Consider the following 15,972-nt stretch of genomic DNA (forward strand, 5'->3'; position numbering starts at 1 on the left):
GCTTATTGGCAGAAGGTCCAACAGGCAGCCTATGATTTTGGTATCCTTTGGTAGTGGCTGATACCACTATTTAATATGTTGATGTTCTTGATGAGACAGAAGGCACTTTCAACTGTGTTGCATGTGATACCAATTTATGGATAAAGGCTTATGAGTTAGTGGGCACAGCTGTGATTCAGAGGAACCTCAACAGTCCCAAGTCAAGGCCATCATCAGCCCTGTGAAGTCTGACCGAAGCAAATGTTTCTATATGTGGTGTGGAGAATTCCTGCAAAACAGGACAGACTACGTGCCAAACGAGTGGAAAACAGCAGTTTGAAAAAGATGGATGACAACTTGAATATGTCAGCAATGTTCTCGAATCATAGAATTGCAAGCTTGGAAATGACCTGCGGGATCATTTCGTCCAACTGTCCTCCCATTACCATTGATACCACAAGTCTCTAAACCATATATCGTAGCTCCTCATCCATATACCTCTTAAAAACTGCCAGGGACAGTGACTCTACCTCCTCTCTGGGCAGGCCATTCCAGAATCTGACCACTCTCTGAGAGGAAAAAGTTCTTCCTTATGTCTAACCTAAACCTTCTTGTGGCAGTGGTGTCCAACTTCACAGTCATCTGCCTTAACAAGGGTGCAGACAGCAGACTGAGGGGATGGATTCTTCCCCTCAGCACTTTTGAGACTACATCTGTAATGCTGTACCCAAATTTTGGCTTCACAGTATTAGATGGATACTGACAATAAAGCAAGTCTGACAGAAGGCCACTAATGTGTGGAGAATGTGGTATGAGGTGAGTCCAAGAGAACAGGGGAAGAGGGAAGGAGTAGTACTGCTATCTTGAACTGCCAAAATAAGAGTTTATAGAAAAAGTCTCTTCTTGGAGTTCAACAACAATAATAGTAGAACCAACAAACAAGATGGTATATTGAAAATTGTGTTTCATTACTAAGGTAATAAAACAGTGGAGAACTAGTTGAACGCCCTTCCTTTGGGATATTCACAACTCAACTGGGTAAATCCCCAAGCAACCTTATTAGTTCTGCTTCAAGTTGGAGGAGAGAAAAGCAACATCACTTCTAGATATTTCTCCAGTTATTCTATGGTTCTCTGTTTCTAGGCAATTGTAGGAAGGTGACCTATGTGATTTCTGTTTTCAGTAGGAACAAGAAGTTATGTTTTCTAATGTCATCAACATTGTTCATTGCTGCTGATTGTACTTCAGTGCAGACAGTGGAAGTTACTTTTTATCTTGGGCCAAATCCTGTTTGTATGTTGTATTCAGAAGGATGTTTCTAGAACACAAAATGTAAGCGATATTAAGTTGGCAAATGCAGGGTGTTGAGCTTTTCTGTATGATTTTAAAAGTTTCTTCCTTTTTTTTCCTTTTCACTCTCCAAAGAAGTCAGGAGGTAAGTGATTGTGCTGCCTGCATGCTCTGTCACCTGTAGGGCCCTATAGGATGCAAGTGTTGCAGTTTGAGGAAGAATGAGTGACCCTCAATGCAGAGCTTAAGAGACATTCCAGAACTAGAGATGAAAGGATGAAGAAAAAAATCCTCTGTATTACTGAAGTGTGTGAAAGGCATGAAAGAGCAAGAGAAAGATCAATAGTTTGCATTCATAGCACAGGAGAGAATAAAAGATATGTTGGTATTTATTTTTCTAGATTATTTGAGAGAGATTTCTCCTCCGTCTCATCTTCAGGAGACACAAAACTGAACTTCCTGTTGTATTGTGTGCCTTTGGCATCTGGAAGGTGAACTCAAAAAAGCATTCTTCCCTTAGTTACTAGATCACTTATTTGGGAGTTAACAGTGCTTTACTTGGGACTACAGCTGGCAATTGACCATGAAATAGCGGTTGGGTTGCACTTAAATGATCTGAGTGAAGGAAATATTTATTGATGAGAGTAAGAGGTGGTGTTCACCCAGCTTTAGCCTCCTCCTCAGCCTTATTAATTTAGATTCTCTAAAACTTCTTAATAAACGTTGAATGCTGTAAAGGTAACTGAGTCCATTCTCCTTGTCTAGGTAGGTGTTTGGCTCGCATATGTTAGTAGTCTACTGTAGCATTGTTTGTGATGTGATGCCTTTTAATGTGATGATAAACTAATTTTAAAGGCAAGTAATTTATCCTTATTTTATAGAAGTCCTATACAAGAGTAGAACGTATCAAGGCACTTAAGATCAACTGCTATAGGCAGGTGCAAAAATGTTAAAAAAAAAAAAAAAAAAAAAAAAAAAAAATTAAAACTTTAAGAGATGACTTTTTTTTTTTTTGTGAGGATGCTATGGGTATTATCTGTAATATTCATATAAACTTATTGTTTCTGTGCCTGAAATCACCTAATACTTTCAAAATGAAGCACAGAGAAATTGCTGTTATCGTTAGATGTGGCCAGCCCACAGCCCTTTTAATATACAAGTGACCCTTTCAAACCACACAAGTGAGGATATTGCTCCATGAAGCTGAAGGCCAGGAACTCTAGGCATCTGAGATGTGTTTCACAGTCTAAATTTTAACTGCTGAGCTTTTGAAGAAAACACAGTGGCAGAAAAGCTTTGAGTGGATGAATATCAAAACTGTAAGAGCCCTTGGTATCCTCTGCCAGAGGGAAGAAGTGCTGGCCTTTTGCAGGCAAAAATACACTGCACAATCTATTTGATGATGTGTTCATAATAGCAGTGGGAACATCTTAGCTATCCTGTGCTGCTGGGCTGTGGTGTTGCATGCCTGTATCAGTCTGCTCCTCTAGATGAGGCCTGGGTACAGCTCTGACACTGAAAACCCATGACTGTAAGTTACAGTGTGAAAATAGTGTGGTGTGAAAACTGATGCCTTGCAAAGCTGTTTTCTAGTGAAATAATTTTTTTTTTTTCTTTTTTTTTTTTCTCTGCTTAACTTCATATTTTACCCTGAAAAGAAAGGTAGTCAGGCATGGGATATTAGATGTCTCCCTTGAGTGACATTATAATTGTAATGGGAGCAGCAGAGGATACTGGGAAAGAGCTGATACCAAAGACAAAGCAAACTGGTTGAGGAGAATTAAGTCCTAGGTCAAGGTGAATAAGTTACTCAGAACCACAGTGCTTTTTCTCTCCCTAGCTGACTTTCTTCAGATACAATTGTTCTTGAATGGTCACAATCAGTATATCGAAATAAATGTTTTATAGGTGAAGGTAAAAGGAGTTACTGGCAAGACTGTAAATCCTCTCATGGAACAAATGATAACTCAGCTCAAGAGTCCTTTTGTCCTGGGAGTGCAGGAGGGATATAAATTTTCTGAAAGTATCTGTCAGTTGGAATTGCTCTGCATTCATCATGCCAGCCCTCTGCATCATTCATGAATGTCATAAGAGACTAAAGAATTGGCACTTCATGGTGAGAATGATTAAACAACCATTATGCTTGCCTTTTACTTTGGTAGAATACCTTTTAAAGAGATTGCCTGTATAATGCTCACGTATGTCCACCTCTCCTACTGGTGCCTGTTCTTTCGTGGTAGTGAGAAGAGGGGAAAAAAACTTTAAGAGAAGATGTATGTTGTTGATGGAAAGATTTTTGTGTTGTGCTGTCGGCTCTGAATAGTTGTTTCTACATTCCAACTATGCAGCCTTGGGGAAGGGTTGAAGACACTATGGGGGAGGTGAGCTTCGAAACATAAATTTCTTCTCTTGCTGGCTTTCCAGTAGTTGTGTTGGGATGTTATATTTGATATGAAGTTTAAAAAAAAAAAAAAAAAAAGCTCAGAACCCTGAGCTTAGGTTTCCTTGGGAGGCCAAATCAGTTCAATTTAGTTATAAAGGACTGGTTTGTTTGATATAATAAGTAGCATGAGAGTGGGTTTTCAGAATGGAATTCAGTGATTTTGGTAACATGCTTCTGATCTGAACTGAAATGCTAAAGGTCAGCAAGTTAAACCTTGGAAAACCTGCCTCATATTCTCAGCTGTGCTGTTAACTTAAGTGATTTAGCTACTTTCTGTGGCTCTGGGGAATATCCAATAGCTAGCATTTTTGAGTCCAGCCCTTGTCAGCATTCAAGCTTGAAAGATTGGGTTTTGATCTCCTGCTGTGGAGACCATAAATGTAAATTCTATTTATTGATCTATTCTATTCTATTGATCTTCTATTCTATTTATTGACCTGTGACAGTGGAAACGCAAACAGATTTGTAAGGATGGTTGAGGATTTACCTATGTTTAAGCAAAACCTTGTGGTCTGCAAGCTAGATTGTTGTCTTTCTTAAAGACTCATGAGATGAGTAAATGGAAGTGAAAAAACAGTGATTGTGTTTGTACTTCTATTTTCTCCTTATACTTTGTTTTAATACAATAAGACACAGTTTAGGGATCAAAACTAAAGAGATTTTTTTAGAGAAGGGCTGACTTGCCTGTGGTCAGTAGTAGCACTTCAGCTTCCGTTCAACATGAGCTGTACCTAGGCCATTTTCTTATCATTCAGATTCTTTAAAGGTACTGTAGTAAACTAACATACCTGTTCTCACTTCAGGCCCCAGATGTGCTATGAATCCTACTGTGCTTTTGTCTGTTAACAGCAGTCTCTGAGTTCAGCTCCTTTGGCACACTGCCTTCTAGGCTTCTCCAAGGGCGTTCACTCTGTGGGCTGTTTTATTAGGAAATGCCAAGAAATAAGAACTCGCATTCAGATTCCAACTTCTCTTTGGCAGCAGAATGCAACTAAGAAGTACTTCCATCTACCTTTGCTGGATTTAGTCACAGCTGGACCTAATGAAGTCTCTCTTCAGATAGTAGGTGACTTTTTGTCCCTGATATTTGCTCCTAGACCAGTCTTGCAAGAATCAGAGTAACTGGACACTGTTTTCTGGGCGCTTCTACTCAGCAAATTTCATATTTCATTTTTTCAATTGTAGTATTGGTAATTTCTTTTTTTCTCTTTTGGCTTGTTCCTTTTTTTTTTTTTTTTTTTTTTTTTTTTTTTTTTTGTCTTCCTCTAAAGCAAATTCTGTATCAGTAATGTGTGTTTTTAGTAGAATATTTTTTCTTTTGCTCCAGTGCACAGAAAAGAGGGATTGCCCTTGTGAACCTTTTCTAGATTGATGTCTGTTATATGTCTGCTTGAAGCTGTGGAGGCTGAATTTGTTGACTCAACCTGGTCTCTGTTGAAAGAGAGGACTTGAGGGCTAGGAGGTGTAACTATCTACATGGTAAGTCTGGCACTGTGGGAGTAAATACAGGGACAGATTACTGTGTCATTCAGTCAGAGAAGTGAACAGCCAGTCTATTTAGAAAGTGCAACTATAAAGAACGAAGGAAGTAATTGTTGATATGATTAACAGGTTGGAAACGGACCACGAAAAGTCTTTATCTCAAACCCTTGCTCTAAGCAGGGTTATCTGTGAGGTCAGGTCAGATTGCTTGGGGTTTTATATTGTCTCATGTTGAGTACTCCATGCATGGTGACTCCTAAATCTCTTTGGACGATCTCTTTGACTGTCTGTCCATCCTTTCCCCTACTGTGTGAAGTCAGAATCTCTTATTTCAAACAGTATCCGTTGCTTTTTCTTCTCAAGCTGTTCACCAATTAAGAGCTTAGCTTTATCTTCTCATAAGCCTCAATGCAGGTGCTTTGAGATTGCCCTTAAGTCCCTTTGAAGTTGTCTTCTCTGAGCTGAATAAGCTTGATTCTCCTCACAAGATGGGCTTAAGTCTCCTTGACAGCTTTTGTGGACTTCACTGAACTTCAGTTTGTCAATTTCTGTCTTCTATTAGAGCCTCCAAAACTGGATTCATTATATTAGCTGCAGTCACTCAAGCACTGATTGAAGGAAAATAGTTACTTTGTCTACTGGCTGTAATCATCTTAGTACAGTGCAAGATGCTGTCAGAAGACCTTTGATGGGGCACATGGTATACATGGTATCTGGTGTACAATTCACTACATAAGTGGCAGAATTATGTAAGCTATTGCTATAAAGGTTTGTAAGCCATTATTTTGAATGCAAAACTTTCAGTACTTTCAGGGGGAGACTGGATAAGTACTTTAGAATGAGGTCCGATTACTGATAAACAAATCCCAGTGGGCCGAATCAATTGCTAAAAGGGCTCAGTCTGGGTGGGTACTTTAAGAACAGAGCAAGCTACTTAGTTTTCTCTGGCTGTCTGCTTAAGATCATACTTATACTGAAGACATGACAATGAACTAGTTGACACATTTTTAAGTAAATAAAAACATTAAGGTTATTTCCTTTTTGTAATCTGTTACGTTTAAGTTGATATGTCTTTGATCATCTTGGGTCCATTTCAGTCAGCAGCTTTCAGTTGCATTCCTTTTGAGATGGCAAACATCCCCACTACAAATTCAGATCGGGGGGAAAAGTCAGTATTCCCACTATCTTGAATTTAGGTGAAATTCATAGAGTGTAAGCTATCTTGGACTGTTTAGTAGTTAAAGGAAAACTTCCTTCCTCCCCCCTCTTTTCTTCTCATCTTTTTAATACAGTGTAACTAATAAGAAGCAGCATACTGTCTGATTCGATTGCTGGCTGATGCACACATACTGAGAGGAAAGTGACTCATATTAATTTGCTGTCATTAAAAAAAAAACAAAGAGGGAAGGCACGATCCAAATTGCTGCTTCCATTTCGTGTTAGTCTTGCAGATTTCTGAACTCCTCCTTCTTTTTCTATGGAAGCATCTCCTTCATATTTTAAAGGTGTAAATAAAATTTGTTTCACATCAATACACGAGAAATAAGATGGGTATAGTATTCAATCTGGGTCTTAGAGGGTTTGTCAAGAGACAGGTGAATATCCTGAGAGGAAAAAGCTTGTTCATGTGAACTCTTTTTGTGAGCAGAAGCTTGCTTTTTTTGAGACAGGAAGCTTTGCATTTTCTCATGGCTTTGTTTACTTCATAGGCAATTTAAAACTCCTTAATAAATAAAAGTGTATTTCAGTAGTTATTAAATAAGAAATATCAGATCTGTCTTCATTTTTTGCTATGAAGGATTCTATGACAGAATAGTCAAGTGAACGAGATTATGATGATTAACTCCCTGTAAACTTTTTCAACCCTTCTTATTAAGCAGGTGTTTGCATTAGTAGACCTTTCAAACTTGAGGACTGGGGAAGGCAGGAACTAGGGCAGTGGACTGGTAAGTGCCAGAGAGAGGGCCTTTAGTAGAAGGAGCAGCGAAACTTTGCTTCTGATGAATATGCTTTTGTCTAGGTTTCAGTTTCTCCATGTGTTTTATCAAGTCACAGAAAATCAGGCATCCCTGGGGTGTGAAGTGTAAGGCACTAGGAAAGCCTGTGGAGACCAGCACTTCAGGAATGTACCTTTTCTCCCCTTTCCCCAGACTGAAGCGTTCATTTAATTATTTGTTGTCTTTACCTCCTTATGCTTGAATCATTAATTAAAAGTTTGTTAGTTGTCAAAAAATGTTAATGAAATTATACCAGTTGAGATTGTTTTGCCTGTGACAATGTCATTGTGAAGGTAAGTGGGATCCCGGTAAATTTTGTTCTGTTAACTCCAATGATTATTACAACATTTAAATTGGCCTGAATCTTTAAGTATTTTAATGCTAAAAGTACTTTCTGGTTGTAAAAATTAGAACTATATTCTTCATAGTCCATTAAACTCATACTTGCATCCCAATGTGCTGTTGCCACTGTAGTTTGCGGGCTGTAGTATCTGTCAAACATTGCATTTTCCTAGCCACAGTGAGTTAGGAGTGTGTTGGAGTTGTGGCGTACCTCAGAAAATGGACTGCTGACAAAATGACTTAGTGGATGCAAATAGAGAATGTTTTTATTTAACATCAGGAGGCTTGCAGGATCCAGGTATGTGAGAGAAGTTGTATCTTGTGTAAGCAGTGGAGAACAAGTCTGCCACGTTTATGGGATTAATTCTAGGCAGTATAGAGCTGCTGCAGTTCTTCTGCACTGATTGAAAGGCACTCTTCCTTAAGATATGTTTTGAAAGTTTAGAATGATTATTAGAAAAAGTGAGTAGTGGTTTTAAATTAAAGGCGGTAGTGCTAACTTCTAGTAAATATTTCCTTAACACAACAGAGGTTTTTCTTGCTATGGATTATAACTGCTGATAATTTTTGTTAGAAATTGTGATGAGTTTTTTTGTCTTAAATTTGGCTGCTCTGAAATTAATGCCTCCTATTTTATTATGTTGGCCCTCGATGTCAGAGGTGGATGCTGGTGGTATGGCAGTAGAGACGAAACTTTCCCGATAGCATTCCATTACACGCTGTTGCTGTGTGACAGATGGCAGCAGAGAGGCAATCTGACTGACAAAAGTCATCTGACATGGGAGTATGTGTATGAAGCAAAGGTGTGTCACTGGATTTATCCATGTAGAAAAATCGGTGCGCACTGACTGCAAATCTGTGGAGACCAAAGAACAAATTTTAGCACGGTGAAACAGTAGGTATTGTATTTCAGCAGTGGTGAGTGTAGGGCACCTCTGCTGGTGTAGTTGTTTTGTTTTGTTTTTGAGTGGGTCATTCAGCCTCTTGTTCATTGCTGGCAAAAATGCAGTGAATAGCTAAGAGTAGTGACTGTTGAAAACTAATGTTTTGTAGCTGAGAATTTGTTCTACCAAATATTGTTATTGTGATCTTTGTAATAGTATCTGTAAAAAGTTTTCATGGAAATAAGAAGCATTACTTTCAGAGCAACCTACTTAGTTCTTGTTTTCTCTGACCTCCAAATTTTGTGTGCAAAATTGCAGCACAGTAGCTGAGCATATTCTTCACCTGATACAGGAAATGTGGCCTAGGGCACTGTGAGAAATGGGATTTCTCACAACTGAGTAGGGAAATAACTCTGTGCGCAATTTTGTTAATGAAGTATAAGCAATTCAGTGGAAACGGAAAAAATAAATACCGTAGAGTTAATCAGCCTCTCAGAATTCCGTGTTTCCAGGGTGTAGTTGGAGTTTTGGAGTTGGTTATGAAATGAGGCATATAACTAAGCCTTGAACAATGAGGAAAAACTAAATATAAAGTAGATGCTCGTTAACACTCTATTATCAATTGTCAGTCTTGAATAGAGAATACCTTTGGGGGAAAGAAATGCATGCCCTTGTGTGATAAAGGAGTATGTAACGAAGCTGAGGTACAGCAAGAGGATCTTGAGCTGAACAGACCATAATTTCATCAGTTGTTTTAACTATCCTTTTACTTAATTAGTCTGCAGTTGTATACTGCACAACAAAGAAAGTAATAATTATTGAAGTTTGGAAGGAATTTCTGGGGGTAAACTAGTCCAACCTGCTCATCTGCTCTAACTTAAACAAGGCCAATCAAGAATTGTGTGGTCTTGTCATGCTGTAATAGAGTTGAAATCTCCCCTTCTGAAGTCTAGAGCTGTTATTCTACTTTTTGTCTTGTTCAGTTATCTTGTTTCAAACTCCATAAAGTCAGCTGTTACAGTCAAATAGAAGCATTCAAGTAAAATCTTTGGGTTTTTAAAATATTTTTTCCTAATGTGATAGCTCTGTAGTAGTAAATCTGATCATCCTTCCTTCCCAGTTTTTACTTAATGTCTGTACTTCATGTTTAGCCTACACTCGCTATTCTGTTCATATTCCTGGGGAAAGTGTTTTTGGTGTAATGTTAACATGCTATCAGCTTCCAAACAAGGCAGTGCACATCCTGACTAGCCTCAGGGAAGGGAAGGGGATATTGATGTAACCAACAAATAGTTGTGCATTCATAGATAAACACACATAGGTAAGTTAATTAGGCCAGCTATTATTATGCAAGTAGCTTTGATATAGACAATATCAATTATTTCCACCCCCGCGCTCCCCTTCCAGTACCTGACATTAGCCTACAGGAAAGCTGGGGAGCTTATATAAGGGAGCTATAAGGGCATGTAGTGACAGGATGAGGGGAAATGGCTTTAAACTGGAAGAGTGTAGATTTAGACTAGATATCAGGAAGGTATCTTTACTGTGAGGGTGGTGAAACACTGGAACAGGTGCTCCAGTGAGGTTGTGAATGCCCCCCTCCTGGAAGCATTTAAGGCCAGGGTGAGGTCTTAAGCAACTTGGTCTAGAGGGAGGTGTCTCTGCCTATAGCAGGGGGGTTAGAACTAGATGATCTCAAGTCCCTTCCAATCCACACCATTCCCTGAATAAGGAAACAACTGCAAGCCATTAGCTTTCTGTTATCAGGTTAACTTAGCTAGCGATCTTTTGGTTGTTGTCTGATTGTACTGAATATCATCAAGATAAGCCTAGAAATGAAACCTTTCTCTTTAAGGGGAAAAAAGAGCTCTCTTAATCAATTAAGTCCCGTGACAGGCCTATGAAGACATAATTGGTTATAATTGGCATTCACAGGAGCTCTGACATGCTCTACCTGCATTGAAATGGCTCTTAGAGAGGCAACAAAATCATCTGTCTTTCTATAAATACTGCAGAAGTTTCTCTTTGCATATAAACCTGCTTGGAATTCAAGTGAGAATAGTTTGGAAAGCAAATCTTAATCCGTGAGTTCATTAACAATAAATAAACTCATCTTGCTTTACTTAGCGAACTGCTGTGCCTTGTTTTAGTCTATAATGCAGCACACAACTTTAAGAACAAGCTAACGAATTGAAGGAGGATATTTGTTACGTAGTTTATGGTGGGCAGTTGACTTCCCAGACCATGGCAGAAGCTATAGATAATTACCAGTCACAGAATCACAGAATTGTAGGGGTTGGAAGGGACCTCCATAGATCATCGAGTCCAACCCCCCTGCCAAAGCAGGTTCCCTACACCAGGTCGCACAGGTAGGCATCCAGGCAGGTCTTGAACATCTCCAGAGAAGGAGACTCCACCACCTCCCTGGGCAGCCTGTTCCAGTGCTCCATCACCTCACTGTAAAGAAGTTCTTGCGCATGTTTGTGCGGAACTTCCTATGCTCCAGTTTCCAGCCGTTTCCCCTTGTCCTGTCTCCACTCACCACTGAAAACAGTCTGGTCTTGCCATTCTGCCCCCCACACCTTAGATATTAATAGACCTGGATCAGGTCCCCTCTCAGTCTTCTCAAGGCTGAACAGACCCAGTTCACTCAGCCTTTCCTCATAGGTGAGATGCTCCAGGCCCATCACCATCTTCGTGGCCCTCCGCTGGACTCTTTCCAAGAGATCCTTGTCTTTTTTGTACTGGGGAGCCCAGAACTGGACGCAGTACTCCAGATGAGGCCTCACCAGGGCAGAGTAGAGGGGGAGGATCACCTCCCTCGACCTGCTGGACACGCTCTTTTTAATGCACCCCAGTAAGCCATTGGCCTTTTTGGCTACAAGGGCACACTACTGGCTCATGGCCAACCTGTCATCCACCAGGACACCCAGGTCCCTTTCCGCAGAGCTCCTCTCCAGCAGGTCATCCCCCAGCCTGTACTGGTGCATGCAATTATTCCTCCCCAGATGCAAGACTCTACACTTGCTTTTGTTAAACCTCATCCGGTTTTTTTCTGCCCAGCTCTCCAGCCTATCCAGGTCTTGCTGAATGGCAACACAGCCTTCAGGCGTGTCAGCCAGTCATTGCCAACTAATTTGATGAGTTAATGTATACAGTTGTGGGATGGGTTTTAAAACAAACTTAAGAAAGTATTTTATATGTATTTTGCATGTTATATATTCCCCATCTTGAGTCTAAAGCTGAATCAACAGAGTTCAGTCTGTAGAATTAATCTTTTTGAAAATGAAATTGTGTTCAATGTTCCGTTACTCTATTGTGTTCTTCTAACTCAGAAGAGGGAAATTTCTTGCTTTACTATGACTTTAGACACATTTGTTTGAGTTTACCGATGGTATGTTTTGGTAGGTATGCATATGATGGGAATGTGGATACATTTTCACTGTCATTGAGTCAGCTATTTATAAATTTTCCTTCTATGTGCTTGAGTTTTTGCTCCCCTGGTAATGTGTGTTGAGATTTCTAGAAGAAGCTTCTTAAATGAGGGCAAAGTGTCAATTATTTCCACTAATATGTAATATTCAGCTTTAGAGGTACTGTAGCTTTATGGGTAAGTGCAGAGATGAAGTGTAGAGTGTACAATACAGTCTCTGCATCTAACTACGCTTGTTCTCTTCAGGGTTACTTGATGCACGTTGCTGGTTTGTACACTTGGGGGGATTAAGAATAGCATTAGTTGTGGTTTCTCTCTGACCAAAAATTGTACCCAGTTTTCCTGTACTTCCTGCAGTTCCACTTCCTGCAGTTCTAATACTTGATGCTGAAATGAGAGCTGAGTGGTTTGGGTTTCTATTTTGTAGCTTCTGATCTGTTGTTATAGTACTTACAAACTCAGGTGCAGTTGGTGGCTGGGACATTGAGACACATTTCTGACCCACCTGAAATTTTGGATGTAGGATGGCAGTTTTGGTTGTGTTTTCAAAGAGGCTCAGAGGCTGGGTCATAAAAATCCTGCTCGTAACTTGCAGTGTTGAGTACAACTGAGAAAGTGGTTTCTGAATACTTCTGCTTCTCAGCTTCTTTGTCTGCAGTGGAAATTCCTAACTTGTATGTCTTACTGCGCTGAGATTGCCCACTGTCAATGTGGAGGACAGTGTCCAGCTTTGTCGAGGTTTTCTGTTGTCTGAAAAATAAACCAGGAAAAAAAAAATAACAAATACAAAACAAAACACAAGGTGAAGGAACAAATTTCCAGGCTAACTGTAAAGAGAAATGGTGCTAGAAACACCTGTCGTAGATATCCAAAAGTCTTAAATATTTTTGGAAAAACTCCTTGGCTATGAATAGTCTTCAACTGAAGACAAGACAGATTCCAAGAGGCCAAATATTCCCTTTGGATCCCCAAATGAAACTAAATCCCATGTTTCTGAAACAATTTCTGATTGGGATTTTTTTCTGTGGTGTTCTCTCCCTCACCCTTCACAAGTGTTGTGTTATCAAGCACTGTCTGGGATGATATTAAGCACTAATGGAATCAATAATTCTTGATAAGCTCTTCACTTTATCTCAGACTGCTTGCCTTTATTTAGGAACTGAAGTGCCTTTCATTAAGAACCTGAAAATACACTTCAGTAGGTTGCATACAGTAAAAATACCTGGAGTGATTTATACCAAAAGTAGATGGTTGCTTATTTGTTTGTGATTCTTCCTCTGTTACGCATGTAGGAGCATTAGGATATTCTGAATAACATACGTACATGTTTGCAAATATTTTCAGTAAGTAATCCATCTTTTGTCCATGTTTATGTAAGAGACACACCTTCCACAAGGAAGAAATTGAGTTTTTGTCACAGAGTCTAACAGTGCAAGCCTAATGGTGAAGGAACAGATATATTTGTCTAATTTTTAAAAAGCTTCAACTTAATACCTCCTTGTATTAGAAAAAGTCTAGTCTAGCATTCCAGAGTTATGGCTCCTTGAAGGGAAACTTGTGACTTTATAGAAGGAAGAATGCATGTAGTAAGCAGGGGAGGGTAGTCTAAGTAACCATTTTGTGCACCTTAAGGTGCATGTTATCAATATCAGAGAGCTCACAATGTCATTTGTCACAAATGAGGATTTAGTGTACGTTGTCTCAGTTATTACCGGCCAGAGTGTGGAAATATGTTTTCATCATCTCCTTAATTTTCCTGATTCCTTCCTGCTGTCAGTAGCATGGTCAGTGGAATATCTTGATTTTTACCAAGTTAACTAATGAAAGCATATGTTTGTGTATATTCCTTTTAGAAGCCATAGAATTATTTTCAGAGTATACAAATAAATGATGTGTGTAATTAATGCTTTTGTCTCTGAATTTTCTGTTTTTTAGCTGGTGCCACGTATATATTTGGGAAGAGTGGAGGTCTCATCTTGTACACCTGGCCAGCTAATGACAGACCAAGCACAAGGACTGACCGTCTTGCTGTGGGCTTCAGCACAACAGTGAAGGATGGCATTCTTGTACGGATTGACAGTGCCCCTGGACTCGGTGATTTTCTGCAACTGCATATAGTAAGTATAGCTAAACCAACATCTATGTCAAACCTGAATGTCTATCTATATGTTTAAAGGAAGCTATCATGATGAAATAAGGTATGTAATTCTCAGTTCTTTTTGTATCTTCAGTACTCACCAAATTAACCTGCCTTAGATAGTCTTCAGGGTTTGTGAAAATTGTCGAATGGGATGAACAGGGAGGTAAATATTGGTGCTGGAAGAACGGGGAATGAGGGGAAGGCCTTATAGCATTCAGTAGCTATAGAATGTATTCAAGAACTGTAGAAACAATGTAAATATAATTTCACTAATATTTCTGAAATTTTGGTGGATTATTGCTATTCTCAGAAAGGAAAGAATGAAATGGAATAAGAATTTTTTCTCACTGAGGAAGTTAAGTAGAACTGACCATGTTCTTATCTGGTGTGGAGAGAGTCAATACAACTGACGTTTGCTATTGCAGGGTAGTTCCAAATAGCATGGCCTTGTGGGAATTATTTTTCTTTTGAATGCAAATATTAATGAAGAACATCTTCAGTGAAAGTTTGCATTTCTGTGAGAAAATGAGACTAAAGCTAGAAACCTTTTCAGCCTGTTTCTGTGTTTTTCCTTATAAGGTGGGGAGAGGGTTGGGGGCAAAACAATATTGGGTTTATTTTCCATTCTAAATGAGTAGTTAAGAAATTTACTAGAGGTAAATGCTAGTCATGTTGCTTGATGGTCATGTTTTCCATGTTGTATGCATTAATTCATGTTGGAAGAAGAATGTGACATTTGCAGGGTTCAAATGATCTGGGGAGCTGTTGATATTTCATTGGAGATTAGAGAAGGTGTAAATAATCGTGAAGAATATCCCAGTACAATACACAGACCTAATGTGAATGATTGAAAGTCTTAATCTGGTACAGAGGAACTTAAAATGTTCAAAATCTCGTGGAAATGTAAGGAATATTGCAGAATGTTCCTGAAGTAAAATATAAGGCTTGCGCTCATTGCCAGCATTTCATGTGGCTTTAGTTAGAATTTTGTTATAAAGCTCAGATGTTTAAAATATTGGAGTATGACTGGGAACCATTACACTGTCACCAGTTTTGGATCTTTTTTTGTGTTTTTTTCTGAATGTTTTGTGTTGGAATGAAAATAAAATCAAATCCTGGCATTTTCTCCTTTTTTTCCCCAAAGAAATGCTTTTCTTCTTTCAAAACAAAAGCCAAACAAAACCAAAAGCCACACTAAACAGCATTAAGCGGGTTGAAATTCTGTAGCTTCTCAAGCTAAAGAGGTTGGACGTGACTGAAGAAGAAATTGTATTCTTCAGCTCTTATAACATATAAGACTTCTGTATTGTCTGTTAACTGGAAAACAATATGCAAGGCATGTGAGCAGAGGTAGAAAGATGTGAGGTGGCTAGATCTTAGGAAGAAAAAAGATAGAATCTTATTGCTGTTGGCTGCCTTCTGGGATGTTACAGAGAAAATGGAAGTCAGACTCGTCTTAAGGTGGTGCTCAATAGAAGGAAGAGGGAAAATGCGCAGAAGTACCAACAGGGAATTTGAATCTTTTATTGAGAACTTTTAACAATGAGAATATGTACATAATGAGTTTTTTTCAGCATCAGTGACAAAGGTGCACAGTATTTTTTTCTCTGTAATTTGGTCTTTAGTATTTCCTTTTTCCTTACAGATGAGTCCAACAAATTTTTTTTGAATGGCCATCTTTTTGGCATTATCTGAGATCTAGAGGCATTAGATACCTAAGCTATGATCTGTGGTTGGTATTAGTGCTAAAAGTTCTCTTGGCCACTTCAAGTACAGTTTGGCCAATTTTATGTGTAAAAATACTCACTGGCAGCAAATACAGTAGTTCAGCTTTCTCTTGTGCTTTCTTATACATGGTGAATTAGGAGGATTTGCCAGTTATTTGTGAATAGCAAAGGTATGTTGCTGTGTTTTTCTGTGTGGTATTCACCCTTATCATGTCTATTGATAATACTGATGTTCAAATAGAAAATGTGGTCTGA

At 39.0% G+C, this 15,972-nt stretch overlaps 1 protein-coding gene across 8 annotated transcripts in view; it reads left to right on the forward strand.

Moving 5' to 3' along the window:
• NRXN3 (neurexin 3) overlaps positions 1-15,972 on the forward strand; it is a gene marked incomplete at both ends in the record, with an annotated part of 895,090 nt that overhangs the window by 644,651 nt on the left and 234,467 nt on the right. For all 8 annotated transcript variants that reach the window (XM_079537660.1, XM_079537661.1, XM_079537663.1 and 5 more), the window contains one exon: positions 13,786-13,967. In XM_079537660.1, coding sequence (XP_079393786.1) covers positions 13,786-13,967 — 182 coding nt within the window. The remainder of the gene's footprint in view (positions 1-13,785; positions 13,968-15,972) is intronic.

This window comes from Tetrao urogallus (assembly GCF_951394365.1).
Source record: "Tetrao urogallus genome assembly, chromosome: 6".
NCBI classification, from domain to species: domain Eukaryota; kingdom Metazoa; phylum Chordata; class Aves; order Galliformes; family Phasianidae; genus Tetrao; species Tetrao urogallus.